The 27,316-nt window shown below is 47.9% G+C and overlaps 8 protein-coding genes across 8 annotated transcripts; 5 read left to right on the forward strand and 3 right to left on the reverse strand.

Annotated features, from left to right (window-relative positions):
- Positions 1-289: 289 nt before the first annotated feature.
- N7466_011638 (bifunctional anthranilate synthase/indole-3-glycerol-phosphate synthase) lies at positions 290-2,566 on the forward strand (the record flags this gene model as incomplete). Its single annotated transcript, XM_057171027.1, has 1 exon — positions 290-2,566. The coding sequence occupies one exon, from the start codon at positions 290-292 to the stop codon at positions 2,564-2,566; it is 2,277 nt and encodes a 758-aa protein (XP_057015748.1).
- A 1,740-nt stretch (positions 2,567-4,306) lies between these two features.
- N7466_011639 (BRCT domain protein) lies at positions 4,307-5,011 on the forward strand (the record flags this gene model as incomplete). Its single annotated transcript, XM_057171028.1, has 1 exon — positions 4,307-5,011. The coding sequence occupies one exon, from the start codon at positions 4,307-4,309 to the stop codon at positions 5,009-5,011; it is 705 nt and encodes a 234-aa protein (XP_057015749.1).
- Positions 5,012-5,429: 418 nt separating this feature from the next.
- Positions 5,430-6,361, reverse strand: N7466_011640 (snoRNA-binding rRNA-processing protein IMP4; the record flags this gene model as incomplete). Its single annotated transcript, XM_057171029.1, has 2 exons — positions 5,430-6,296; positions 6,356-6,361. The coding sequence occupies 2 exons, from the start codon at positions 6,359-6,361 to the stop codon at positions 5,430-5,432; spliced, it is 873 nt and encodes a 290-aa protein (XP_057015750.1).
- A 509-nt stretch (positions 6,362-6,870) lies between these two features.
- On the forward strand, positions 6,871-10,131 carry N7466_011641 (putative regulator of nonsense transcripts; the record flags this gene model as incomplete). The annotated part of the gene is made up of 1 exon (XM_057171030.1): positions 6,871-10,131. The coding sequence occupies one exon, from the start codon at positions 6,871-6,873 to the stop codon at positions 10,129-10,131; it is 3,261 nt and encodes a 1,086-aa protein (XP_057015751.1).
- A 1,011-nt stretch (positions 10,132-11,142) lies between these two features.
- On the forward strand, positions 11,143-11,577 carry N7466_011642 (uncharacterized protein; the record flags this gene model as incomplete). The annotated part of the gene is made up of 3 exons (XM_057171031.1): positions 11,143-11,299; positions 11,375-11,466; positions 11,524-11,577. The coding sequence occupies 3 exons, from the start codon at positions 11,143-11,145 to the stop codon at positions 11,575-11,577; spliced, it is 303 nt and encodes a 100-aa protein (XP_057015752.1).
- Positions 11,578-13,600: 2,023 nt separating this feature from the next.
- N7466_011643 (uncharacterized protein) lies at positions 13,601-14,415 on the reverse strand (the record flags this gene model as incomplete). The annotated part of the gene is made up of 4 exons (XM_057171032.1): positions 13,601-13,816; positions 13,872-13,997; positions 14,058-14,180; positions 14,239-14,415. 4 exons carry the CDS (start codon positions 14,413-14,415, stop codon positions 13,601-13,603), a joined length of 642 nt encoding a protein of 213 aa, XP_057015753.1.
- A 960-nt stretch (positions 14,416-15,375) lies between these two features.
- Positions 15,376-23,313, reverse strand: N7466_011644 (uncharacterized protein; the record flags this gene model as incomplete). Its single annotated transcript, XM_057171033.1, has 14 exons — positions 15,376-15,644; positions 15,702-16,062; positions 16,121-16,422; positions 16,476-16,626; positions 16,685-16,855; positions 16,913-18,068; positions 18,121-18,162; positions 18,221-20,436; positions 20,495-20,939; positions 20,987-21,811; positions 21,869-22,350; positions 22,398-22,626; positions 22,686-22,861; positions 22,951-23,313. The coding sequence occupies 14 exons, from the start codon at positions 23,311-23,313 to the stop codon at positions 15,376-15,378; spliced, it is 7,188 nt and encodes a 2,395-aa protein (XP_057015754.1).
- A 1,545-nt stretch (positions 23,314-24,858) lies between these two features.
- On the forward strand, positions 24,859-26,941 carry N7466_011645 (alpha-amylase; the record flags this gene model as incomplete). The annotated part of the gene is made up of 8 exons (XM_057171034.1): positions 24,859-25,141; positions 25,213-25,316; positions 25,368-25,523; positions 25,574-25,682; positions 25,740-25,902; positions 25,959-26,124; positions 26,184-26,235; positions 26,298-26,941. 8 exons carry the CDS (start codon positions 24,859-24,861, stop codon positions 26,939-26,941), a joined length of 1,677 nt encoding a protein of 558 aa, XP_057015755.1.
- Positions 26,942-27,316: the final 375 nt, after the last annotated feature.

Below are 27,316 nucleotides of genomic sequence, written 5' to 3' on the forward strand. Positions count from 1 at the left end.
AGAGCTTTGAAAGTTAGAGCTCGGGAGCTTTTGACGAATTATTCAGACTCAAAAGTCGCGCCTGCGGTCAACAATCCACCATTGCCTATCCTGGACTAGCGTTAGGCGGTGAGCCGCAATTCACTTTTGTGTCACTGCGGTATGACTGATATCTTGTCCAACATCTCCAATCAATAGATTTTGCTCTTAGATTGGGTAAGTATGTGCCAGTGGCTACCTTACTATTGCTTCGCTCATTCTGTTTTGTCTCGCTGCTCACATATTGTTTTCCTCCAGAATCCGAGCCACCATGGCGGACCTTGTTGACCATTCCCCCCACCAACCCACCAGATCGGCCCGCTTAGACACTGCCTCTAATGTGATCTTGATCGACAACTATGACTCATTCACCTGGAACGTCTATCAATACCTGGTGCTTGAAGGCGCTACTGTCACGGTTATTCGCAATGATGAGACTACAGTAGAGGAGCTCGCTGCTAGGAACCCCACGCAACTGGTCATCAGTCCCGGCCCTGGTCATCCCGAAACCGATGCTGGAATCAGCAATGCTGCCATCCAATACTTCAAGGGTAAGATTCCAATCTTTGGTGTCTGCATGGGTCAGCAATGCATCATCAATTCCTTTGGTGGCAAGGTAGATGTCACTGGAGAGATTCTGCATGGAAAGACCTCGGTCTTGAAACACGACGGAAAGGGTGTTTACCAAGGACTACCCACTGTCTTCTCAATTACTCGATACCACTCTCTTGCTGGTACCAATTCTACTGTCCCGGATACCTTGGAGGTGTCCTCGTCGGCAGAACTCGAGGATGGCAGCGGTAGCGTCATCATGGGAATTCGACACAAGGAGTTTACAGTAGAAGGAGTGCAATTCCACCCTGAAAGCATTCTGACCGAGTACGGTCGTGCCATGTTCGGAAACTTCCTCAGGCTCACTGCAGGCACTTGGGATAGCTCTAAGCAAGGAACAGCTCCCTCCACCAAACCTGCTGCTCCCGTCGAGAAGGTGTCAATCTTGGATAAAATTTACGCCCACCGCAGAAATGCTGTTGCTGAGCAGAAGAAGATCCCTGCTCTCCGGCCAGAGGCCCTTCAGGCTGCCTATGATCTGAACATTGCTCCTCCTCAGATCTCATTCCCTGCTCGTCTAAGACAGTCCAACTACCCTCTGTCACTCATGGCAGAGATCAAGCGAGCTTCCCCCTCCAAGGGCATCATCTCGGCCGATGTTTGCGCTCCAGCCCAGGCCCGAGAGTATGCCAAAGCTGGTGCTAGTGTCATCTCGGTTTTGACGGAGCCTGAGTGGTTCAAGGGCACAATTGACGACCTGCGAGCCGTGCGCCAAAGCCTGGAGGGTCTTACCAACAGACCAGCTATCCTGCGCAAGGAATTTGTCTTTGACGAATACCAAATTCTGGAGGCTCGGTTAGCTGGTGCTGATACTGTTCTGCTGATTGTGAAGATGCTTAGCGTAGAGCTTCTCACTAGGCTGTACCGTTACTCTCAAAGTCTTGGGATGGAGCCTCTGGTTGAGGTCAACACCCCCGAGGAGATGAAGATTGCAGTCGATCTGGGATCTGAAGTTATCGGAGTCAACAACAGAGATTTGACAAGCTTCAAGGTTGACCTCGCTACCACTAGCCGTCTCATGGACCAAGTACCAGAGACTACCATTGTATGCGCTTTGAGTGGCATCACCGGCCCCGCAGATGTTGAAGCATACAAGAAGGACGGTGTTAAGGCTATTCTTGTAGGAGAGGCCCTGATGCGGGCCACCGACACCTCTGCCTTTGTGGCACAGCTTTTGGGGGCCTCCTCTGCACAGGCTTCATCATCCAGCGCCCCCCTAGTCAAGATTTGTGGTACTAGGTCCGCAGAAGCTGCACAGGCTGCTATTCAGGCCGGTGCTGATTTGATTGGCATCATTCAAGTTCCAGGTCGATCAAGAACGGTCTCTGACGATGTGGCACTTAGCATCTCTCAGGTGGTAAAATCCACACCCCGACCGGATATTCATCAACCGTCCGACGCTTCGCAACAATTATCAAGCTCAACCGCCTTAGAGTGGTTTGACCACTCAACTGCTGTCCTGCGACACCCCTCCAGGGCATTACTAGTGGGTGTATTCATGAACCAACCTTTGTCATATGTTCTTGCTCAACAACAAAAATTGGAACTTGACGTTGTGCAGCTCCATGGATCTGAACCATTGGAATGGGCCAGTCTAATTCCCGTGCCAGTTATTCGAAAGTTTTCTCCGGGAGAACTTGGCATCGCTCGCCGTGCCTACCATACTCTTCCTTTGCTTGATTCGGGCGCAGGAGGATCCGGACAGCTTTTGGATGAGGCCACCGTTCAGAAGACACTCGATAGTGATGAAGGGTTGCGAGTTGTTCTCGCCGGGGGGTTGACTCCGGATAATGTTGTTGACACTGTCAAGAAGCTTGGAAAGTCCGGATCAAAGGTTGTGGGCTTGGATACCAGTTCTGGAGTGGAGACAAATGGGGCTCAAGATTTGAACAAAATTCGTGCATTCGTGGCAGCTGGAAAAAGTATTCGTCAGTAATCCCCCCCTATATGGGGTTACTACTTGCAATTAGATGTTATGGACTTAAAGGATGACCTTTCTACTCATTGTTTCTTATTTCATCTTGCATGATTTCTTTACGTTACCCACTTTAGCAATATGACCTTGTCTATGAACGCTTTCCTCCATCCCTCTCTTCCAACTCAATCTTATTTTCGATCTCGTCAATACCTCTCTAAACTCTCCTTCTCCACCAAAGTCTCTGAACATCCCCCGATCAACATCTCCGAGTCGCGTTATCGCCGCCATCCCGGATACTCCGAGCTCCCTTAGGTTCGAACACTCCATATTTCTCCAACTTCTCACTCCATATTTCGAGGCACAAATCAAAGCTTTGCCTAAACAAATCTCGCAGTATCGACATCTTTGCCCCCCATTAAACTCTTTTCTCGAACGTACGAGACACAGATTAAAGCTTCATCTCAACCATCCTCGCATCATCGACGCTTTTTCCCTTCCTACACTCTTCTCTCCCAAATTTGCGAGGCACGGATCAAAGCTTTCCCTCCCATGTTCTCTTGGTATCGAATCCTCCCTATCCTTTTGATTCTCTTCAAGTGAAAGTGTGAGGAACGGAAGAAAACCTTGTCTCGAGCATTCCTACATCACCAATACTTTCGCCCGTTTCACACTCTCCCCACTCAAACGCGCAAAGAAAAGATCCAAGTTTCACTTTTCAGGCAGAGCACAGCTCGTTATCTTCCAACCATCACGTCGCTAGTCAAGGTCCCAGTATTCCTTCGATCCGTTACTCAACGTTCAGTCTTCGCTTCATAACCAACACGCTCATACACACACCAGCTAATTTTTCTCAAGATTTGCCACTTCATGAGCATCCAAAATGCCGACTACATTTTCCAAAATCAATGCGTCTGTTGCCGGCAAGCTCGAGGACGTCGACAAAATACCTAAATGGATACGCCACCATGGCGGTGATTTCTCCAAGACAGTCGAATCGAATACTACTCATCTCATTACTACTGAAGAGGCTTACAAGAAAAATGTTGAGCCAGGCAAGTCATAAGCATTTCAACTCCTAATATTTATTTTACTCGTTTGCCCATCGGATTAAAGCTAATCTACTATGTGCAATTTCCAGTTCAAATCGCCAAGAAGCTCGGCACTGTCAACATTGTTCAACCAGCATGGCTATATGACTCGTTTCAACCAAAAATCCCCCGCCCCAGAGATGCCAAGCAATATCTTTGGGAGATGATTTTGGAAGAGACGCGCCCCCGAAAGAGGCCAAAGACGGCGCCTGAAGACCATCGAAAGTCCAAACTCCAAGCCAAGCCTCCAAAAATCAGTAAGGTTGCCTTTCAATCTTCCCTCGATCATATAGTTATTACTAGGTCGCTTACTAAATATTTTGTTCACAGAGGATCCCTTCGTTCATGATAGGGTCTTGAAAAAGAGGGTTGCCCGTAGCTCCAAGCAGGCTCTCCGTATGTATCTATTTTCAGCCCAAAGTTTGATCAAATTGACGTACTGACAGAAATATATAGCGAAAAACCAGATCTTTACCGATAAGAACACAAAGGAGTGTTGGGATGTGAGCATGACACGATTCGGTGCGTCCCTCAAGCGCGAGAAATTTCGATTGGGTGTAAGTATCATATACCTTGCCAGTCAAGGATACCTGTTCACAATTATTAGATCTTCCAATCGACTCAAGACCCATCTATTTACTCGGCATATGCGAAATACACCCGTCTTGGCATGGTAGAGATCTCGATTCTAGCCCCTCCTCCAAGCACACTGGATTTTGCCCAGATGGCTTTCAAAAATTTCTTCCTCTTGCAGACGGGAGTGGAATGGGAGAACAGATTCAACCAAAAAGCATGGGACAACAGATCCAAGCGTGGTTCGCCCTCACAATCACCCACAAAGAAAGATCAAGGGAAGCAAATCCCAGCCCATCAAGGCTGGTATACCTTGCAAACAGGAAGTGTCATGTCCGCATACTTGAAGCAATCTTCTTTGCCACAACCCGCCTCAGAGGTCGCCCATGCTGAAGTCGAACCTGCGGATAAAACGAGATTAGATGAAGGCACGACTGGTCAGAAGGGTGACCCTCCTGTGGAGGATGGTGAGGACAGCGGCGATGATGGTGACAACGAGTCTTCTAGGAGTTGCAGCGCCTCTTCTATGGTTGAGCAAATGTTGGATGAAGGGCTCAATCATGGCAATGATAAATTCCATAAAGATCTACCACCGCCACAATATGGAAACTACACTGACTACAGCTCCCCGCACAACGAATACTGCGATGATACTGTTGAGTTCTACAAATTGAATGCCATGGCTCTGCTCGAGTCAACACCCAGTGAACATTCAGGTGGACCTTGCGATGAATCTTGTGATGCATCTTGTGATGAACCTTCTAAGACAATTCAATTGATACTGAATGCGGAGGTGAATTAGGGGAAGTTGCTCAATATCTTCTAAATGATGAGCTGGGCCAGAGGCGTTGATTTATTGTTACTATGCATACTAGTTAGCACGGGTGCCAAATTTGAGCAAGAGGAGAAGGACGCGAAAATTGTGAGTTTCTTCGGGGTATCTCTACTCTCTACTACTGATATCTTTTGACTTTGTGCTTTGCAGCTTGTTAGATGCGTTTTCGAGGATTTTTTTTTCATCTCATGATCGAGAGCCCATTTAATTTGAAGGGTATTAACATAGCAACAAAAATGATACATGAAATGGCGGAGCATGCCTTTTAGTTGACCGTAAAAACACCAATACGCCCATCGACTAACCAAAGTCTTAGTAAAACGAAGTCCGTATGCCATAAAATCTCCACGCCGGGAACCGACACCATGATGCAAAAGTAACCCATTTAAAGGTAATCCTTCTTCCGGCTGGTTCTTGTGTACTGAGTAAGAGCCCATTCAACATCACCGCCGTTGCCCTTTTCAAGAGTACCGCCCCGAATCTCGAAGCAGCGCATGGTCATTCGTGGACCAACCTCGGCGAGTTCCACGTCCCGGTATCCGGTCTTCACGAAGACGTGATGCCGCACTTCAATGCTGTCCTCCTTGTTGACAAAGGTGACAACGCGGTTTCCAACCTTGCCACCCTCACGGGGTGGGAACATGTGCTTAAGGATCTGGACGACACGGAGACCAAGCTTAGTCTTGAAGCCCTCGAAAATCAGATGAGGGTAGCTCTCTGAGACAGTACCGCGGGCTGAGTTTGGAATATCGGCACGGAGGACAACGTTGTGTAGGGAGAAGCTCGCAGTGGGGCCGTGAGGAAGATGGGAGATGGTGAGGGCGGTGGGGGTACCACGGTGCTCGTGCAGGAGGATCATGTCGGTCAAAGCCGCAGAAGTTGCGCTGGATACCAAATCAGGCAACACAAGGTTACCACGGTTAAGACGGATGGCAGTGGGGAGTAGCAGGCGAATCTCCTTGGCGAAGGCACCAAGACGAGCGGAGGGTGAGCGAGAGGTGGTGACCAGTGGGCGAGGATCGATGACACCGGAGGTTAGAGCATATTCGTCGTCAATATCCACCCCATCTTCTTTTGACTCGTCAAACTTGTAATCCTCGCGAAGAGTCTTATCATTGGCGATTGAGGGGTCTAGGGGCTTTCCAGTGGCCAAAGAGGCCTTGATCTGGGCACGTTTTTCGGCGATAGAAGCATCTCGGAGGAGCAAAGCTCTCCGATAAAGATAATCTCGGCGCTCACGGGCTTGACGGCGCTAGAAAGAAGAGTTAGAATTGCCTGTATGATTCAATTACTTCTCTGTGGGAGACCAACCAGCATTTTGTGTATATGTGGAAGAGACTGGAATGACCTTGAGTTGACAGGAAGAGGGCAACTTTTTTTTTTCTAAACTCCGGGGCTGCGTCTTTGGTGATAATCCGCCACCGTAGTGGGATCCCACTGATAGAGAATCCGGATCGCAGATTGCGGAGAGGCTTTTCGTCCGTTCTCACTTCTTCCACTCTCTTTTTGTCGGTCGTCTTTGTGACAGAGAGAGCTGGGCATGTAAGGATGATCTGTTCCCCCATTTTGAATCTCTCAGCTCACCTTTTACTTCCCTAGACCTTCTCCGACCGTTTGCCCCCCCCGGCACACATTCAGACGGGCGCTCTTGACAAGCCGCCCTGGATGACCGATTGTTTTCTACGCTCTTTTGATTACCGCCCTCAGAACTACTTCCCGCTACTCTCAATTGTCGTGTTATTGTTTCAACTACCTTCAGCATTGTCATCCTCTATTCACTAAGCTCGCCAACCCTTTATCCTCAGCCGCTTTCCGGATCCCGTATTATGGAGAACTACCCCCCGGGACTGGCTGACGATGCTTCGGTGGTGGAACTAGACGATCATGCGACGGATGACCTTGGCAGGGCTCGACCACGCCGACACGATGATGAAGATGAGGGATCTGATATCCTAGAAGATGACGATCTAGAAAGCACAGTCGGTGGCCCTACCAATGGAAACCGAAAGGGCCAGGGACACGCCGAGGAAGAGAAGGAACTTCCTGCCCATGCCTGTGCCTACTGTGGCATTCACAACCCTAGCAGTGTGGTCAAGTGTCTTTCTTGCAACAAATGGTTCTGCAGTGCACGTGGTAACACCTCTTCTTCGCACATTGTTAATCACCTTGTAAGAGCCCGCCACAAGGAGGTCCAACTACACCCTGCCTCTTCTCTTGGTGATACTATCCTTGAGTGCTACAACTGTGGTACAAAGAATGTTTTCCTGCTCGGCTTCATCCCAGCGAAATCGGATACCGTCGTGGTGCTTTTGTGCCGACAGCCGTGTGCCGCCATGCCCTCTTCCAAAGACATGAACTGGGATACATCTCGCTGGCAACCACTCATTGAGGATCGTTCTTTCCTACCATGGCTTGTTGGGGCCCCTACCGATCAGGAGCAACTTCGAGCTCGCCATCTAAGCCCTCAGTTGATCGCCAAGCTAGAGGAGATGTGGAAAGAGAACTCCAACGCAACTTTGGAGGATCTGGAAAAATCCACCACGGTGGATGATGAACCTGCCCCCGTCCTTCTGCGCTACGATGATGCATACCAGTACCAGAACATTTTCGGCCCACTTGTGAAAATCGAGGCCGATTACGACCGGAAACTCAAGGAGTCACAGTCACAAGATGGTCTTATCGTGCGCTGGGATCTTGGTCTTAACAACAAACACCTTGCGAGCTTCGTCCTGCCAAAGCTTGAGCTTGGTGATGTGAAGCTAGCCGTTGGTGACGAGATGCGATTGAAATACACTGGTGAACTTCGCTCCAAGTGGGAAGGAGTTGGTTATGTCATTAAGATCCCGAACAACCAGTCTGATGAGGTTATGATTGAATTGCGTTCAAAGGGCGATCATAAATCTGTGCCCACTGAGTGTACCCACAACTTCACTGCAGACTATGTTTGGAAGTCAACCTCTTTTGACCGTATGCAACTCGCCATGAAGACCTTTGCTGTGGACGAAATGAGTGTTTCTGGCTACATTTTCCACCGGCTTCTTGGTCATGAGGTTGCGGCTGCTCCCATGAAAACCCAAATTCCCAAGAAATTCAGTGTCCCTGGACTACCCGACCTGAACGGCAGTCAAATCAATGCTGTTAAGAGTGTGCTTCAACGACCTCTGAGTTTGATCCAAGGTCCACCGGGAACTGGTAAGACTGTAACATCAGCCACAATCATCTACCATCTTGCCAAGCTCAATGGTGGCCAAGTTCTTGTGTGCGCTCCATCTAACGTTGCAGTTGATCAGCTCTGCGAGCGTATCCACCGGACTGGCCTCAAGACCGTCCGAGTGACTGCCAAGTCCCGAGAGGATGTAGAATCTCCCGTTGGGTTCCTTTCTCTGCACGAGCAAGTTCGCATGAACGACAGCAACATCGAGCTGGTCAAACTCAACCAGCTAAAGGCAGAGCTTGGTGAATTGTCAAGCCAGGATGAGAAGCGTCTCAAGCAGCTGACACGTGCGGCTGAGCGCGAGATTCTGGGCAATGCAGATGTCATCTGTTGCACTTGTGTTGGTGCGGGTGATCCGCGTCTCGCTAAGTTCAAGTTTCGAACAGTCCTCATTGACGAGTCCACCCAATCTGCCGAGCCGGAGTGCATGATTCCCTTGGTTCTTGGTTGCAAACAGGTGGTGCTTGTTGGTGATCACCAACAGCTTGGACCTGTCATTATGAACAAGAAGGCTGCCAAGGCTGGTCTGAACCAGTCCCTTTTCGAACGCCTGGTCATCCTGGGCTGTTCGCCAATTCGCCTTAACGTTCAGTACCGTATGCACCCTTGCCTTTCTCAGTTCCCATCGAACATGTTCTACGAAGGATCTTTGCAGAACGGTATCACAATTGCAGACCGCCTTCGCCGCGATGTTGACTTCCCATGGCCCCAGATTGACGACCCCATGATGTTTTGGTCTAACCTCGGTAATGAGGAAATTTCGGCTTCCGGTACCTCATACCTGAACCGCACCGAGGCCACCAACGTTGAAAAGATTGTCACTCGTTTCTTCAAAGCGGGTGTGCAACCCGGTGGTATCGGTATCATCACGCCTTATGAAGGTCAGCGTAGCTACATTGTTAGCTCCATGCAGGCCAATGGAACCTTCAAGAAGGAACACTATAAGGAAATCGAGGTGGCATCAGTGGACGCATTCCAGGGTCGTGAGAAGGATTACATCATTCTCTCCTGCGTTCGTTCCAATGACCATCAAGGTATCGGTTTCCTGAGTGACCCACGTCGTCTCAACGTCGCCCTTACCCGAGCTCGATACGGTCTTGTAGTTCTTGGTAACCCCAAGGTACTTTCTAAGCACCCTCTGTGGAACTGCCTTCTGCAGCATTTCAAAGAAAAGCACTGTCTGGTGGAGGGGCCTTTGTCCAACTTGCAGGAGTCCCTAATCCAGTTTAGTCGGCCCAAGCAGGCTTACCGCGGCCCCCAGCGTTTCCAGATGTCGTTCAACCAAGCAGCCAATACCAACAATGGCTCTGTCAACGGCGGCGGTCGCAATGGTCACCGCAATGACTTCGACTCGGGTTCTGTCGTAGGGTACATTCCTGATGACGTTTCTTCGGTCCACTCCTCTGCCCTTGGTGGAGGAGTCGGCATTCCATCTGGATACCCACCTATGTTCCAGAACTTCCAGGACTCATGGCCCTCTATCCCCGGAGGTCGCCGTGCTAATGGAGCTCGAGCCAAGGGTGCACCGAGTGTCGCCGGAGAGTCTGTCGCCGCTACCGAGTCCGATGTCACCGGAAGCATCATTGATGGCCGAAGTGTCGATCAAGGTGGCGTGAGTCTCACTGGTCTGAGCATCAATGATATGAGCAAGCAGGCTAGTCTTAGCCAGTCTGATCGCTTGAAGCGCTACGTGGAGTCTGGTGGACGTGAGCCCTACCGCACTGGTGTTCCCGACAACGGCAGTATCTTTGGTGGAAGCTCCGCCAGCATTCGCGTGACCCGTGGTGTTCCAGGCCAGCACATCCAGGATGATGACGACGCCCGTAGTGTTTCTACTGCTTTTGCTAGCCAGGTTGGCGGCAATTACGATTGATCGGATGACATGACAGTCACTGCATATTAGAGCTAGCCTCCAACAGGCCTGCTCTCTTTATCTCTTGTAACCCTCTTCAGGGAAGCATACTTTCACACGAAATGTCAGGGGTTCTACCACCAGAGTCTTGCCCGTCCGTTTCTTACAGGCCAATCGGGACATCTAATTGCCGAGGCTAAAACCAGTCCGCTACTTATCGGGCAATTCGGTTTCTCTGAGCCCGCCCATTACTGTCGACATCTCCCTCGTTCGGTCTTGATGGACCGGTTCCCCTTGGGCCCAGATATGATATCTGTCACCGGCGACGTTCTTATCACTGCGCAGTTACCACTGGATTGAGGCACCTCAGTGATGCTCCAGACGCCTCTATTCGCACAGGCCCCCAGCCTGAAGAGGCAATTGCCGGTTGTTATCTTATTTCTCGCTCAGCTGAGCCGGTAGAAAGTTCTCGGGCAGCTTGTAGCTCTTGTTTTATTGCTTTGAGCAATTGAGATACATGCTTTTATATTCATATTTCCACTCTAATCGTAGCTTCCCTATCGGCATTTTATACTTATGTGTCTAGGTAGGCATTAAACAATTGTGATTTCCAACAAACGATATCTGGAACTGTCTTCAGTAAATATGACATGTAGAAAGATCCAGATACAGCCAAAAGATTTGGACGTCCCAAGGTCATTTTTGGATCTCGCCCCTTACATATCGGACCTGTCCGATCGCCATCGATCTCATTCAACTCCAGGCGGCAGGTGCCCCCTGCCCAACAATTCAAGTGACCGCTCACCGCAGGTCCAGCAAATCACGTATAATGACGAACGGAGTAGGTACATGAAGTCAAATGACGTCGCTGGCTGTTACATAAGCTTTTTTTTCCAGATCCCGCAAGATCTAAGATCCACTTTTAATCTCGGCTTGATGAACACCCGTTCGCGGATAAAGAGCAAGAAACTTTAGACTTTCTCCTGACGACAGACCAACTTTTACTTAATCGTTGTTGAATAATTGGCGGAAATGAGACTCATCACATTCATTGGACTAGTCACTGCTGTGGCCGGCCAGTTTACATGCATCAAGCCTGTCAACCCGATCCCCGCAGGCCCCCCAGGTCTATGCTGCCAAACGCTGAATGAGTACCCTATTTTATCATTCGTCTACGTCGGAAATGATTGTATGATCTCCCAATTGAGTCCTTCTTGACTGTCCTTATTTTGTTACTGTCGCGCCGTTAACAATTGACAAATAGGTACACATGCGGACCTGCTGAGCACCGCCGAAGATGGAGAAACGACGTATAGCTCATGCGATGCTGGTCAACATGCCGCATGCTGCGACCCGGTAGGTGAAAGCTCCAGTTTGAATGAGAGAAAACCTCATGCTAAGATAGTATTTTAGGTTTTGACAGAGCTTGAGAAAACAAGCAACATTGCCTGCGTTCTGCCAGAGTAATATAAACCCCAATCCACGGGCTACATGTGACTAATTGCCTACATAGGAATTCCTAGAGTTATTGTTGATGTGTATACTAGAATGATTGAAGTAGGGCTAAATGGGTCTCGTGACTAGGTTCTTATTCCAGCACTTAGAAGCACGGGAAGGGTCCAGGGGAGACAGCAGATCGCCAGTGTTAGATACCTATGGACCTAAAAACCTTAGTGAGGTTATATCATTGACTCGCGTAGCTTTCAAATGTAGATCAAAATGTACAGAGATATCCTGTATATGTGAGCGATGACCATTGTTGTCATTGATAGTTATATGCGCTTTATAATTCTTCAAGTTGCATTCAAATGGTTTTTATCTGCTTTGATCTTCGGGGATCATTTGACTCAAGAATTATCAACCGCAGCTTTGGATGGTACAGACACGAGGACGCTTGGATAAGTGAAAACTCTGCCACGATGTCTTTTTATTACAGATAGCTTCTGGTGTGGATTTTTATTTTAAGTGAATTGTGAGGTGAGCCTCCACGAGGTCCAGATTCCGGGTGCCCCCAGGACCCAAAATTGTAGATGGAAGGGACTGGTCGGAATTACGGTGAGTTGTGATCAGCGTGCAAGATGCGTGTATCTGTATATTGCAGGTACATAGACATGGCAACCTCGAGAGAAGTTTTGAAACCAAAGAAGCAAGAGTTACAATATTGAAAGAATAAAAGTTGAAAGCTGAGAGTATTTGCGAACTACGTGGGCGAGTAATCAGGAGTCAGTCTGGCATAATAACTCTCATTTGGTACCAGTTTGCACCGAGAACGTCTAGTCAAACCTTATAGGTCGATGCCAGGATTTTCAAGCAAGACGGAATCGGGTTTTTTTGCCATCTATAAACTCTTTGAACACTGGAGCGAAAAAAGGCCACGCAAGCCTGGGGACGCAATCCTGGAGAGCCGGCGCTAGTTCGGGACTACAGGGATGTAGAACAGCGAATCGGAGCTTTGAACTTCGGTTTCTGGATTCTAGAACTTGGAAGTCCATGTGAATAGCAAAACATTTCAATATTTGCGAATTGCTAACCAAAATGACGTAAAAGAGGACCTAGACACGAAAGTTCAACGGCGAAGAGGGTTAAGCTTGGCTGCTTGGGTGTCCTGGTGGGTCTCATGTTCTCAACAAATAGACACCAATCGGAGCTCTAAGGTTTGTCAAGCCTTGCCGGTCAAAACTGTTGATTCTTTTGTCTGGGCCCTGGACTCAACAGTTATTGCAGGTCGTAGAAGAAGAGCTTTTTTCAACTTTGGACGGTTTAAGTGATGTATCCGTTCAAAATGCTCAAGATTCAATGTCAGGTACCTACTACTAGTAGTGAAGAGTAGAACGCTCGATGACAGTAAACTATCGAGGTCGTATTAACAACGAAAATCCAGCTCACCAGTAATCCCTGGATACGGTCGGGTAAATAGAGGATGGCATGAGAGTGGTGTAGGGTAAGAGTGTGGAAGACGCGTCGTGCTATCTAATTGCAAGTTGTAACTTTCTTGTACTTGCATCACGTAATCAAGACCTGTACCGGTAAATAACACGTTACAACATTTGAAAACGGTATTACTCCCCAGAAAACATACCAGTACACAAATTAACCCTAGTCATAGTTCTGGAATTTGAACTTCAAGTGACATCTACTAATAGAAGCAGATTCCAAAAATATTCGTATGAAAATCTTATGATTGGACATTTGGATTCTCGACCCTCAAGTATTTGCCGTCACGTCAATTCAACATCCATGGATTGATGCTGATCGATGCCAAGTATTTTTTGAGGTGAAGAGTATCCAGTATAGTACATGTTTTCCAACCTTCATTCCATGTTCAAACTCTCCAAGGCTAAGCACTGCTATGCTCCGTCCACGGGTAGGGCTATGTGTGACAAGAGATTTCACGATTCAAGGTTTCAAATGCGCCAATTTATGGGCAAGAGATACCTGCCTATCTGCTAGGTCTCCCAATGATTACATAACCAATTGTCATATATATGATTTAAAATGGGGAGGAGCGGTGCTTTCTGAATCGACCCGAGTGGAAGGGGCCTTGGTTACGCCCTTGGGAAGCACCCTGATTACCATTGTTATAATTGAGATCAAATGCCGAAACAGCCTGGAAGCAGTGCGTATCAACCTGAGACTTCTGGTTGCTGGCCTGGGTATTGTACGCGCTGGTCTCTGGGAAAAGACCGATGACGTTGTAGAAGTAGGCCTTGCGAGAGGTCAGCATATCAGCACTGTCGGATATAGTTCTTCAAGAAACTTACGTCAACGGCACTTTGCAAGTAGCGAACTTCAGAGGGAACTCTGTCCTTGGTTGCTGAGTCGATCGATTTCAGCTGGGATGCGCTGCTCGACAAAGCGTCCATGAGTTCAAGGAGGGATTGCACAAACTGGCGTTATGAAATTAGCTATCAGAGACTCCGATTGACTTTTTTATGTGACCAACTTACACTTGAGTATCCATTGTAGACCGTCTGTTCTTCCCCCGAATCGGAAATGATCGGCGTGTTGACCACATCCTTTACATCTGATAGAACCGCAGTGACCATCCCGTCTATCTCATTGTAAAAATCCTGAAATTGATTATGAGCTGGCATCCATGGGCTTATCTCAAATGTACTTTCCACATACAGAGATTGGACCAGCGTCCGCAGTGGTATTCATTTTTACCACGAGTGCCTTAGCAGCATATCCTTGCTGTGCTAGGTCATTGAGGGAGTCGGCGATCTGACTTGGAGTCGAAGCAGCAACTGCCCAGCGCGTGGCTAGGCAGAAGGCCAAGACGAATGACAAAAAGAGATTATACATTGGAGAGCGAGAGACTGGTAGATCCACGGCAATATTGGAAGAAAAGAATATAGTAACGAAATGGAATGAAAGAGTGTGAGAGTGTCCTGTTATCTTGAAAGGAGTGGCAAGAATAACAACAACTCGACCTGGCGCGGCTCAATGGACGGTTTTTGCAACTTGCGAAGGTGGTCCACCGTGGTAATTATAGCTTTTACTCATAACTCAGAGGGCTCGAAATTGGAAATTTCCCCTGAGTCTGCAGGCGACTATTAGGAACTCGGACCCTTGAAACGATTATAGTTATTAATTAGGCTATTATCGCTTTAATGCTATTGACTTTGTTCATTTCCCCTGCATACTTTCTATACATATGATATGATCTGCACTAGTCCCGACTAGTGGGGTGTATTGCATACATGTATGCCGATATCCTACATCTGATGTATAAGATTCGCTTTTGACAAAACCCCACTAATTAAATATTTCTAATGATATTATGCGTAAGTGGGTCATGAGAAATTTGCATGCTAGTGAATATTTTTATTATTGTTATTATTGTTATCGTTATCGTACATATGTATGATCAACATGTACCCCTTGATACTCAAGTGCTAAGAAACCTTCCGGTTTGCAAATTGAATTTAATCCGGAACTGGAACATTGGAAGTATTGCTGCTTCCGAATTTATCTAGAACCACATGGACATCAATGGGAAAATAAGTAGATAGATATTAACATTGAAATTTAGACAACTATAGAACGTAAACCGCCAGTCTTTCTATACAGTATATACAAATCCAAAATATGGGGCGACCTTCACACCTCGGCGAACATTGGAGTCTATCGCGCACCAATAAATGCAACCCTTTGTACTATAATTAATCCTTCTATCACAATAACCTATGCCTCAAAATGGTGAATGGGTGTAAAACATAAACAAGAGAAAAGAAAAAAAAACGCTCAAAGTGGGACAAGGGATCAAGGTTTCGCGAGTTGTTCCTTGCGATAGAAAAAGATGCAGAGAACGTTGATGGATATCATGAAAAGTAGGCAAACCCAGAAGTCTGCTTGACCCAACCCGGCTGCGATGCCGGCGGAGAAGTCAGGGAAAACATTGCCAGGGCCTAACTTATCTGGTGCGGTCGCGCGAGCGAGAATAGTCGCCAAAGAGCCGACTACCTGTGCGGCTAGAAGGGTGAAGGTAACATGGAATCGAGTCATTGTATGGAGGAGGATCATTCCAAATCCTGTAGATGCGTGAATTAGTTTGTGTGATTTTTCAATTGTGGAGAGATAAAACTTACCGACACCCTGAAGTGAGTCCAAAACACCCAGCCAGAGCCAAAGTGCTCTACCAAGGATAGCTCCGGCCACAGGACCACCAGCCCAGGGAATGTACATGCCGATGTTGGAGGTGGCCCATAGTATCTGGGCCCAGCGAGGAGCACCAAGACCGACGGCAAAGATCGGGATAAACCAGGCGTGTCTCTTGGAAAAGACGTGGAAGACCCAAAGAGCTACCGCCCAGACAACGATGAAAAAGAAAAGGACGAGGAGCACGATCTGCCACGCGCTTGCATGTTTGCTGGACCAGAGATAGAGCCAATTTCGTCCGTAAGGTGCCGATAGCCAGTAGTTGGAGATGAAAACCATGTAGAAGAACCACTTCGAGATAAAGCGTTAGAATGAAAGTAAGCCCTTGAAAAGGCGAGAATAGACATACCAGAATTATGCGACGGCGGAAGAGCGATAGGTAAAACGTTGGCACCTGACCTGGCGCTTGTCTATAATATGTCGGCAGCCCAAAGAAAACCACAGCTCCTAGACCCCAAAGAAGAGCAGCCAACCCGAGCCCAATCCCAAGCAAAGCATTTGGATTGGTCATGGCAAGACTGAACGTCGTGCTACCTTTCTGATTGAGAGATGCCATCCAGCTACCCCAGTACCAAAGAAAACTGATGAACAGCTGCTGAGTACCCTGGATGACAGTAGCTCGGTAAATCCAAGACTTCATAGGCGCTCCACCTGGACAAGACAGTCAGATAACTTTCATAATTGTTAGAAGAATTGTTGCTTACCTTCGTCTCCAAAGTTGAGAGAGAAGAAAATTGAACCACTCGAAGATGCAAAAGAATACAAGCCGATGCCCACGTTTTGTAGCCATTCCCTATTTGTGCTGTTGCTGATGGGACCTGCTAGGCCGACAAATAGAAAAGCAAACCCATATATCTACAGGCAATTAGTTAGCCTGTAACATCGGTATTTGAATAAAAAGACGTGAACTTACAAAGAAAGGGATCGCCAGAACATAGACTGAGGGGACAAGACGGAAGACCATCCACCATATTATGGAGGAGGCAAGATAGATGGACGCGAGAATGTAGAGCTTTTCAGCCGTTTCTCCAATCTCACCGTTGAGTAGTGTGATCTGGTACGAGTTTAAGGCGAGAATTTGACCCTAAAAGAATACTGTCAGTCTCTGTAATCAAAATTGTTGGCCAGGAGCTCAACTCACGATAGCAAGGAAGATGGAGTACACAGGCCAATCGCCAATCTTTATCAACATAAAACGCTTCAACCCCGTGGGAGTAACATGGTCATTCGGGAGGAGGAATTGCCCAATATTTTGGTTTTCACCGAGTAGAGTAGTTGGCGGGCTCTCTGGGCTGGTTTCACGAACCCTGATGCGGAAGACAGAAGGAGCAGGAGAGGCCAAGGGAGACTTGCCAAGCTTAACGTCGCGGTATCGATTAAACCAGTCCTTCTGGCTCTTCTCGAGAAACTCTTCGATGCAGAGCTGGTCTTCCGAGTTCTTGCCATTCAGGTCTGCAAGCTTCTTCTCAAACTTGGTAGCATACTCTTGATTCGCATCCGTGAAGAATGGATCCACTTTCTGCAGGTTATAGTCTTGTTTCTCCTTTATTATGTCATCGACGCTGACCAGACTCATCATAGACTCTCTGGCGTCTCTTCGGCCCAGACTGCCGTCTTCTGAGGGTACAACAAGAACCGGCGTGCTGGCACCAGACCCAGAAAAATAGACACTAGGTGTATTAAGTGGGGTGCCAAGTGGTGTCCCAAATGGCGATGGACGAAGACTGCCGTCATCTTGGTTGATTGCATAGACGGGCTGGAGATCTGCATCATCACTGACCACAGAGTAAACAATTCGCGGGTCTGCGAGAGAGTCGGAGGGGAAGGGTCTCCGTCTTGGTTCAGTGTCATAATCATGATCGTTATCGGAAATGTTCATGTTAGGCGACAGGTTTGTCGGCGAGAGAGCATGGTCAAATCCTGACCGAGGTACAGCAAGATTCATATCAGACGTGATAGGCCTGCTTGATGGGACAGACGCGGAGGGGCTGCGTGATCGGCTCCGTTCGCGGCTGTTGTTTGAGCTCGACGAGATATTTCGAACGCTGTCTGAGACAGTAGTGCTGCCAGAAGAAATCCTCCACGAGCTGCGATGATCGTGGCGTTTAGCCTGTTTGATGTGCTTTTCGATTGAAGTGGCATGTAAGATTTCCAGATCTTCAACCCACTGTGCTACCGGGAAGCGCTGCTTGCTGGATCGTGCACGCATGAGCGCTCGAGTCTCCTGGGACGATTTCAGAGCGTCATTTATGGCCATCTTAAATTGTTGGATAAGATGTTTTGTTGTCATCGACTCGCTAGAATGGATTAGCCTGAATTGTGAACATATCATGAGAACAGGAAACTCACATTGTGAACCACCATCCGGGCATCTGACCAAGACCACCGACACTAAAGAAAAAAATAATAGGTCAGCACGACTCGTGAATTCAAGCCAGACTAGTCTTACCGTGATCCCACTCCCAACGCTCCTTTCCGTCCAAATTCCACGGCCACCAGACCGAACGGTTCATCGCGCGAAGGAATCAAGGCGAACTCAGCGCCACTGAAAATGAAGGGTGGTAGTGCCGTGAACTCTGGCTTGGAATATACTCGCCCAGGGTAGAGCTGAGTAAGTCGGTTCAATTTCAATGCGGCAAATCTCCCATGGAGATCAATGACTGGGCCAATGCACATCAACTGGACCTTTGGGTGAGCGTCTAGAACAGAGGGGAAGATATCTGCAATCAGATCAACGCCCTTTTGCATAGACCAACGACCGACAAACACAAACAGCTGCGCCTCTGCATCAACTGTAAGCCCGGCCCATTCTTGAGCTTGTTTCTTAAGAGAAGCACGGTTGGCTTCAAACTCTTCGTCGATGACAACGTCTTGGAGATTGGTGCTTGTGTTGTGATCCCACTCAGCGAGGTCAGATGGGTCGGGGTTTGGCAGCGCTTCAATGTTCTTGAGACCCCAGAAAATTGGATATCTAGCGTACGATCTCTTGCCGTATTTCTTGGAGACACCGACCGCGCCGAATCCGTTTTGGTGAATTTTCAGATAATTGGCAGCTCCATGGAGAAGGTTGAAGACTTCGCCGAATTGAACATACTTCTTCACCAGCGCATAGTCAAGATTATACACACTGCAAACCTCTTTGTTTTGCTTTGACGTTTTCATAGGCCACAGACCTTGGAATTCGGCATTGTGCAAAGAAAGGCAGCATGGAATCGTGCGAGGCAAAAGATAAAGAGGCGCAGCTGCACCATGGTAGTCGTTGATGTGATAGAGGTCGATAGCTGGAAATCTTCGAATGGCTTCAGCAATGCATTGATTCCAACTGGAATAGAAGATAGCCGAATTGAGGTCGTCCATGCGGGCAGGGTACGGCTCGGATTTTGTTTGAGCTCGGAACACAGGCGCGTCTAATAGGACGTACGTAATGTTGTTCATCCGATGATACTGCACATCAACTTGGTACTGGTTGCCAAGAACGGTAATCACCATTGGCTCACGGGGATCGTCTCTGGGGTAATCAACGCCTCCAACACAAGGGACCACCCAAATAAGATCCTGATGGGTCAGATGTTTCCCCACCAACTGGGCCATCACACCAAGCCCGCCGATTTTGATCTTGATGGCCCAATCTTCGATATCGTATTCCATCGTTGCAATAAGCACGGTTCGTCGGCGGGTATTTACCATTGCACCGATGACGCCTTCTCTCGCAGGTGGGAAAAGACCTGTATCGGCTAGAGCAAGATCGGGATTTGCTTCCATGTCCTCAGATCGATGGGCGAAGTTTTGGAAGACACTGATCAGTGGAGAAAGGCTTGACCTTTTCTCAGTGACGCCGATTTGGTTGAATTTCACTTGGGAAAATGCCTTCAGGTAAACATACACCGCGCCGCCAGCCGTAGTGACAGGCACAATGGCTAGCACGATGAAAATGGCCAGCTGAACCCACCTGGATCCGGTGGGTGTGGCATAGACCCTGAGATCACCGTCATCAACAGACAGCTTGAAAGCAAGATAAGGCGAAGGGGGTGGGATTGTGACGTTGAATACATTGCTCAGCAAGGTGACTGGAGGAACTTGATCTAGGACGTTGTCTCCATCAATGTCTCCAAATACCTGCGTTTGATCAGGTAGACCATCCGCATTTAATCCCCAGGCATTGAATGCAACCTGCACAGGCCATTCGCCCATGAAGTGGATCTCCCATTTACCAGTGACGTTACTGAGAGCCATTTTGTTGGAGTAGCCAGCATCATATCCGAACTGGTTAAACTCGCCTTCGATGTATAGGTTAGGGAAACGACGTGGAGGACTGTATGTCCATTCAGTGTCTCCATGTTGCCAATGAGCACTACTTCCGGTCAACTTGCTCCAATATTGAGCAAGGATGTGTTCTCCCTCCCAGGCCTGTTTCGCAGGGCCGGTCCAGTTTTTGCCTGCAATCGACGTATTGAAGCCGGTGTATGTCATCCAGTCACTGAATGAAGCTCCGAAATCCAGCGAATATCGCCACAAGTCCGCACCAGGAGCCTGCGGCGTTACTGATAAGGGCTCTGCGTCAGATGACGGATTATCGAATAGTAGCGTTCTGCTGTAGTTGGCTAACTGTGGCCACACCATCGGATTGTTTAGTTGGCCGATGCGGAAAAGAAAGTGGTCGACGGACTGTTTGACTCAATTAGCATTGTGGGTTCCAAGCCTTTGTTACGGGTAATACACTCACACCCGTGGTTTGATTTCCATATGATGTAGTCACGTTGCTCACTGTGACTCTGTGAACGCCTGGATAAACGTTGCCCAGATTTATCTCGTAGCTAAAAATGCTAGTGCTTGCACCCGGCCATGTTGCAACTTCAGTCTCTTGAATTGACTGACAAGTGACCGATGTTGTGTCAAATTGTGGGGTCTCATCGCCAAGTGTCTTGGATGTGATCGTCAATGAGTTGGTGATGTCCCCGCAATCCATCTCCTGAGAGAATTCGAAGCCAATTCTTATCGTCTCACCACTTGTTCCCTGGGACACGAGTCGAGCGTCATGACCTGGAGAGAAGCTGGTTATGTACGGGGAAGGCTGCACGAATTTGGCCTTTGGAACAAAGGCTTTGAAACCCCAGGCCGGCATGGTAAGGTTGGGATGACACCCGTTCGGGAGTTTGGAGCCGTCAAATCTACTGAATGTCAGTAATAGCAAGCAATTAAGAACTAATAATCATACCCGAGTGCAACCGAACTATTTTCCAGGGTCATTTCCTCGAATGGTGGAAAAAGGTTCTTGACCGTTGTTCCCGTGGGAAATGGCGAGATCAAAGCGTCCTTGCTGCTGCAGTTGAATTCGTGTTCTACTGTTTTGTTATCGTTAGAGTACACCAACCAGACACTCTGATTCCCCTGCCCTTGGCCATCGAAGTTCTGCAAATCCGCAAAGCGTGATCTCATCACACTCCACATCCCAGTCTCGGTCGGGGTCCCATTACTGCCTGGAAGGTAGATGTCATACGTCTGATTTGAAAGTTGCTCAAGGTACCAGCCATCGTTAAGGACGGGATAGTTCTCACGCATCTCAAACATCATCTTGATGAGGCCTCGCACAGGGTGAGAAGGATCACGGTGATCGAGACTGACGGAATCATCACCACATCCAGTCAGGGAGCGGTCGAGGGGGAAATCATAGTATTTAGATGACCCTAGCTTGTAGCATCCGTGCAGTTGCCATGCCTGAGCAGATGACATAGGTCCACGTCCGAAGACATAGTTGTCAGCCTGATTGTCCAGTACGTAGAAATCTTGTTCCTCACCCCAGGAGATGATGGGGATTCCAGGCATGAGTAACGAAGCGACGTAAAGACCCAAGTTCTGCAACTGAGTTCCATTCTTGATACCCGGCCACCTGAAAACATCCTGATTCGTGACACCAAACAGGTGACGAGGATCGAACTTCCCCGTGTTCGTGTTGACCATATCATTGGTCTCCACTAGACCATTCCAAGTTTCCACAAAGTTGACAGGTGGGTCACCTTCGGCAGTGTAGCTACCGTCCAGACTGGATAGGGAAATGTTAGCATGTTTACTTTGCGAGGCTAGGGGTGAAGAGACTCACCCTAGAAACCTACTCAAACCACGATATAACGTGTAGTGGAACGCTACCCCGTCCAACCCGGACCTCTCCGAGGGTCTCAGGAACATATCCTCTTCTGACTTTTTCGTTACGTTCGTCGTCAGAAATGCTTCCGTTATGTTGGACTTGGTCTGATTTGTCTGTTGGCCGCGGCCGACATATAGCGAGCCAAACGAGTTTCCCGCTACAACCTCTCCGGGGATGTAGAAGTTTTCTTTCCCAACTTGCTTTGCGCAATCCCGCATAAACTCCGACCATTCTCCAAGGGAGTCAAGGGTAACTTGTAGAGCCTTGTCAACGCGGAATCCATCGATATCAAGCATTGTGATGGTTAGACATGAAAAGTGTTTGATTTTGGCCAGCACATCCGGTCGCCAAGTACGTAGACGATCCTGCACAAATGCGAATTTGGCTATCTGCCCCTCCCATTCGGTGTAGTTTCCAAAGGCAGCAACTTCTCCATACTGAAAAGGTCAGTTATGTTCAAAATCTTGAAAAGAAATAACCTTACCTGATCGAATTCACTGTCACGACATGAAGCACCAAGTGTTGTGGTGGTCAAACCGGTTCCGTCATCGTCCCAGAAACGAGGATACTCCCAAGGGCATTCTTCCTCAACTTCACTTCCGGGCTTAAAGTCCCAGTATTGACGGTCGTATTTCCATACATAGTCGTACTCGTCGGGATCGATCGGCGCGGACTGATTCAAGAAACCTTGGAAACCGATAAGGTCGCCCATTCTATACATTCAAATATCATCAGCAGGAATTAAGAGGGTTCGCAGATAGACCTGACATACGTTGCAAAGGTATTGTCGAAAAGAACATAAAGCCCGCGTTCATGTGCTTCATCTATCATTGTACGCCAGTCCTCAATTGTACCAAAGTGATGATCCAGCAGAGTGAGGTCAAGTGGGGAGTATCCATCGGCAGCCCAGGGGAAGTTGATATACGGTGTTCCGGCGAGATATACGCCCTAGATACAAAAGTGGGTTTCGTCAGTGTACATTCTTTACATCCGTGTAGTCTCTCTGAGCTTTTTAACCTTGGAACGTGTGTACGCACCTTGATTCCCATTCCCTGTAGATAATCAAAGGTATCAACCAACCCAAGAACATCGCCGCCATGGCGAAACTCGTTCGACGTCAAGATATGTTCCCACTGTGTGCCATTTGCATTATCGTTACTCGGATCACCATTTACAAATCTGTCGAGGAATATAGTGTAGAATGGGAATCGCCAATTGTCCGGTGAGGGGTTGTATGCGTGGCCTTCCCACTGGCCGGAGTAGTCGAGTGGGTTTGTCGCTGTCTGATTTTGGTTGAGATTCCAGTCGGCTTCCTCTTCAAGATATGGCAAGGAGTGCACGATGCGTATAGATGTTGCAAAAATGGCAAGGTAATGCGTGATGGAAGTGGGCAACTTCATTCCGAGTAGGAAATGCCACAATAGTGGCACTCACACAACAGGATGTTCAAGCCTCGACTGCAGGACGGCAATCACAATGTTCATGCCAGAAATGAAGAGATAGCTCATAGAAAAAGAGACAATCAACGATTCATAGGGCGCCGATGCACAAGAGAAGCATGTGAAAGATAACGAATACTCCGGAGCTGCCCAGTGTAATGCAATAATTGATTTCAAGAGAGAAAATGCCAATTACCGTTTTGTGAATCAGCAGCATAGACGCAGGAATTAGGCGAACCGCTGGAGGCCATCAGCCAGCCTTGCTTTGCAGCCTCAATGGACTGCACGGCATCTTGATATCCACACTAGGTAAGCGGTTCAGCGGATCTAAATTGGGACAATGGATCGCTAGCTGAGATACACCGGTTCTGCTATACGCATGGTTCGGGCATCCAGACCAGAGTCCAGACCCAAGTCGGATAGTTTCTCATACTAGTTGAGGCAATCTTACCTGCATCGATTGTAGGCACTTCGGATAATCGAAGTGTTTCAAGACGAGTCATGTCGGGACGAAAATAATCGATCACAAAGTATAAAACTATACCGAATCGGGTATTCCGCCTTATAAATGATAGGACACGTCATACCGAATACAGGGCAGACCTATAAGAAAGATTGAGAAGTGGCTTAGTGGAGACGATAAGCATGGTGTGGCTCTCTGTTGCGTGTCGATCCTGTGCCTGTCTCGTATTGGCCTTTTGCTTTTTTGCTCCCGGTGTCTCCGGCCCTTGCTGCTATGGCTTGCGGCATGCCGGAATTGATAGTCGGCAATTAATGCACTTTTGTTACGGACCTAGTCTGGATCATACTCAATGGCTTGTCAAATCCATTAAAGACCAACAGACCTCCCCAAGTTCCCCAACAGATCAAATAATCAGCGGGAAGGCCGAACTCCTTATCTACCCCCCACTGATTGTATCTTGACCCACATGGAACAACAACTAGCCGTCAATGGTCAATGGTCATACTCGGGTTTCCATGTGGACCTGAATCACAAAATAATGATTGATCATGCAAGGATTGCTGCATCTGTCAAAACTACCCGAGGAATCGAATCGGACCAGATTACAATTAAACCATGTGGCTCCTCCACTCCCAAGCTGAAACATTACAGAAATTTTTTTTTCTCATGGACAATGATCGTCGACTAGACTAGCGGATCTCCAAGGTAACTTCCTTAGCGAACCCACTGGTGGCCCGCAAGATCTGCCGTTAGAACCTTGGAAGCCATTAGTGCCCTCCAGGGCTTTGAATCTCGGAATGAAGTGGTTCGAGCGGCCGATCGGGCCGACCAATACAAAACAGATCAATCAAATCCCAAGACATGTAATACAATTACCATACAATACACGTCTGTACTCCTTTGTAAAGTGTTTTCATCCAGGAATCTATGACTTTGTCAATTAATTCAAGTAGTCTTTTCATTCCGACCTTGGAAGGTTGTCTCAGACTCCATTTTTATTCTCCTTTGACCTGTCATACTTCCAAAAGCTTACGCCACTGACAATGTGGTGTTGGAAGATTTTGGCGGTTGCTGCCATTGGCACAGTACATGCAGCTTCCCGAGACGAATGGGTTGGTCGGTCAGTCTACCAAGTGGTCACGGATCGCTTTGCTCGATCCGATAACTCTACCACCGCTCCGTGCGTTGCTGCACTGGGAGAGTACTGTGGGGGCAGCTTCCAAGGCATCATAAATCAGCTGGATTATATTCAGGACCTCGGGTTCGATGCAGTTTGGATCTCTCCGGTGCAAAGCCAGGAGTCAACTCGCACAGCAGATCTCTCAGGTATGATCGATCGAGCCTTGAACTGGCAACGAAAATACAGATCTAGTGGTTGATGAGCTTTGGAATAATAGCATATCATGGCTATTGGCCAAACGACCTGTATTCCATCAACTCGCATTTTGGCAGTTCCGATGACCTTGAGGCGTTATCCGCCGCGTTACACGCGCGTGACATGGTGCGTCGCTTGCTGCAAAGTTGACTACTTCTGAAACTGACATATCAATAGTACTTGATGCTAGACATTGTTGTGGGGGACATGGCTTGGGCTGGAAAACCTTCTACCGTCGACTACAGCACATTCAATCCATTCAATGATCAGAAGTATTTTCACGAATTTGAGCTACTTTCTGATGACCCCACAAATGAGACCTGTGTTCTGGATGTAAGATCGTGTTCTGGATTTTAAAGCAATCGTTGCTGAATCTTCATCAGTGCTGGATGGGAGATACCACGGTGTCGCTTCCAGATCTGCGAAACGAGGATGAGGAAGTCCAGCAGATGTTGGGCACCTGGGTTTCGGAGTTGGTTTCTAACTACTCAAGTAAGTCCTTGCTTTGTTGCCTCTTCAAATAGCTTTAATGACAAGTCTCTTTCATAGTTGATGGCTTGCGAGTTGACAGTGTCTTGAACATTGCCCCTGCCTTCTTCCACAACTTCACCACGTCAGCAGGGATTTTCACCATCGGTGAAGGAGCCACAAAAGATGCATCCGGCTACTGCTCTCTGCAGCCCAACCTGCCTGGACTTCTAGATTATCCGCTGTGAGTGCCGGAGTGAAACCTCGGAAAATTAATAAAGGGTTTGTTGACATTTTTAGGTATTACATACTCACAGATGCCTTCAACACGACCGGTGGGGACTTGAACACCATCGTGCAGTCTATCGATTATATCCGAACACATTGTAAGGACGTACTCGGCTTGGGCACTTTCACATCGAACCAGGATGTCCCTCGCTTTGGCTCGTATACTTCAGACATATCGGTCAGTTAGGCGCGTCGGGTTATTTTGTCCGCTCGTATTAACTTTTGCCTCTCTATTAGCTGGCTCGTAACATTCTCACAACCAGCATGCTGGCTGACGGTATTCCAATCCGTAAGTTACGCCCTCACAAATGGAAACGAAAGCTTAAGAAACTAAAAATAAAAACTATACAGTCTACTATGGGGAAGAGCAGCATCTGTCGGGTGGATTCAACCCTGTCAATAGGGAAGCCCTGTGGTTGACCAAATACTCTATGAGCTCGAGTTCCCTACCTCCGCTGGTCCAATCGCTGAATCGCATTCGATCATACGCGAGTGGGGATGGAGAAAAATCCACGGTCGCTCCGAAGTCAGGAAGCGACTATCTGTCATACCTCTCATTACCAATCTACAAGTCAACAAACATCCTGGCTATGCGAAAGGGATTTACCGGTAACCAGGTGGTGAGCGTCGTATCTAACCTTGGAGCTAAGCCAGCCACCAACGCCACCACCAAAATCACACTTGGCTCCGACGGCACCGGATTTTCGTCGGGACAGAATGTGACCGAACTACTTTCTTGCACAACGTTCTTGGCCGATTCAAGCGGGAATGTGCATGTTGACCTCAGCTCAGATGGAGGGCCTCGGGTGTATTATCCTACTGAAAGCTTGAACCGAAGCACTAATATTTGTGGAAATCATGCCCAAACAACGACAACTTCGGCAACAAGTCCCAAAACTTCCACCAGCGCTGGGACTTTATCATTTGATTTTTCGTGGGAGATGAAAACATTGATAGCCACGGCTGCTTTGACTACTTCCTACATTGCTATCTAATTGTCTAGACTCTCATTTTTTCTGTTCATCCTTTGATTATCTTTTTGATGTTTGATTTTGTCTGTTGAGGTTCTTTGCAATGTTTCCAAAGTTTCTGCAGTGGTTTTACTATAGATGAGATACTCGGTACGTTTAATTTTATGAGTGATTGATTGCTTTTGTCTTACATCTCGTGGATTGCCTCAATATTTGCATGCAAGATACATAGAAGAACCGTTGAGTAAGTAGGAACTTTAAACTGAGACCTCGGGAGCAGAATTCCGACAGTTACCTTCTACTATGAGACAACTGGAAAACAAAGGATGCAGATGAGATACTTCAAGTGGGGGCTTTCATGTGAAAGTCCATGAATGACAACGCAGAATAGAAGAATTG

The sequence above is a fragment of the Penicillium verhagenii genome (assembly GCF_028828195.1).
Source record: "Penicillium verhagenii strain IBT 33310 chromosome Unknown utg000013l_segment0_segment0, whole genome shotgun sequence".
Taxonomy (NCBI): Eukaryota; Fungi; Ascomycota; class Eurotiomycetes; order Eurotiales; family Aspergillaceae; genus Penicillium; species Penicillium verhagenii.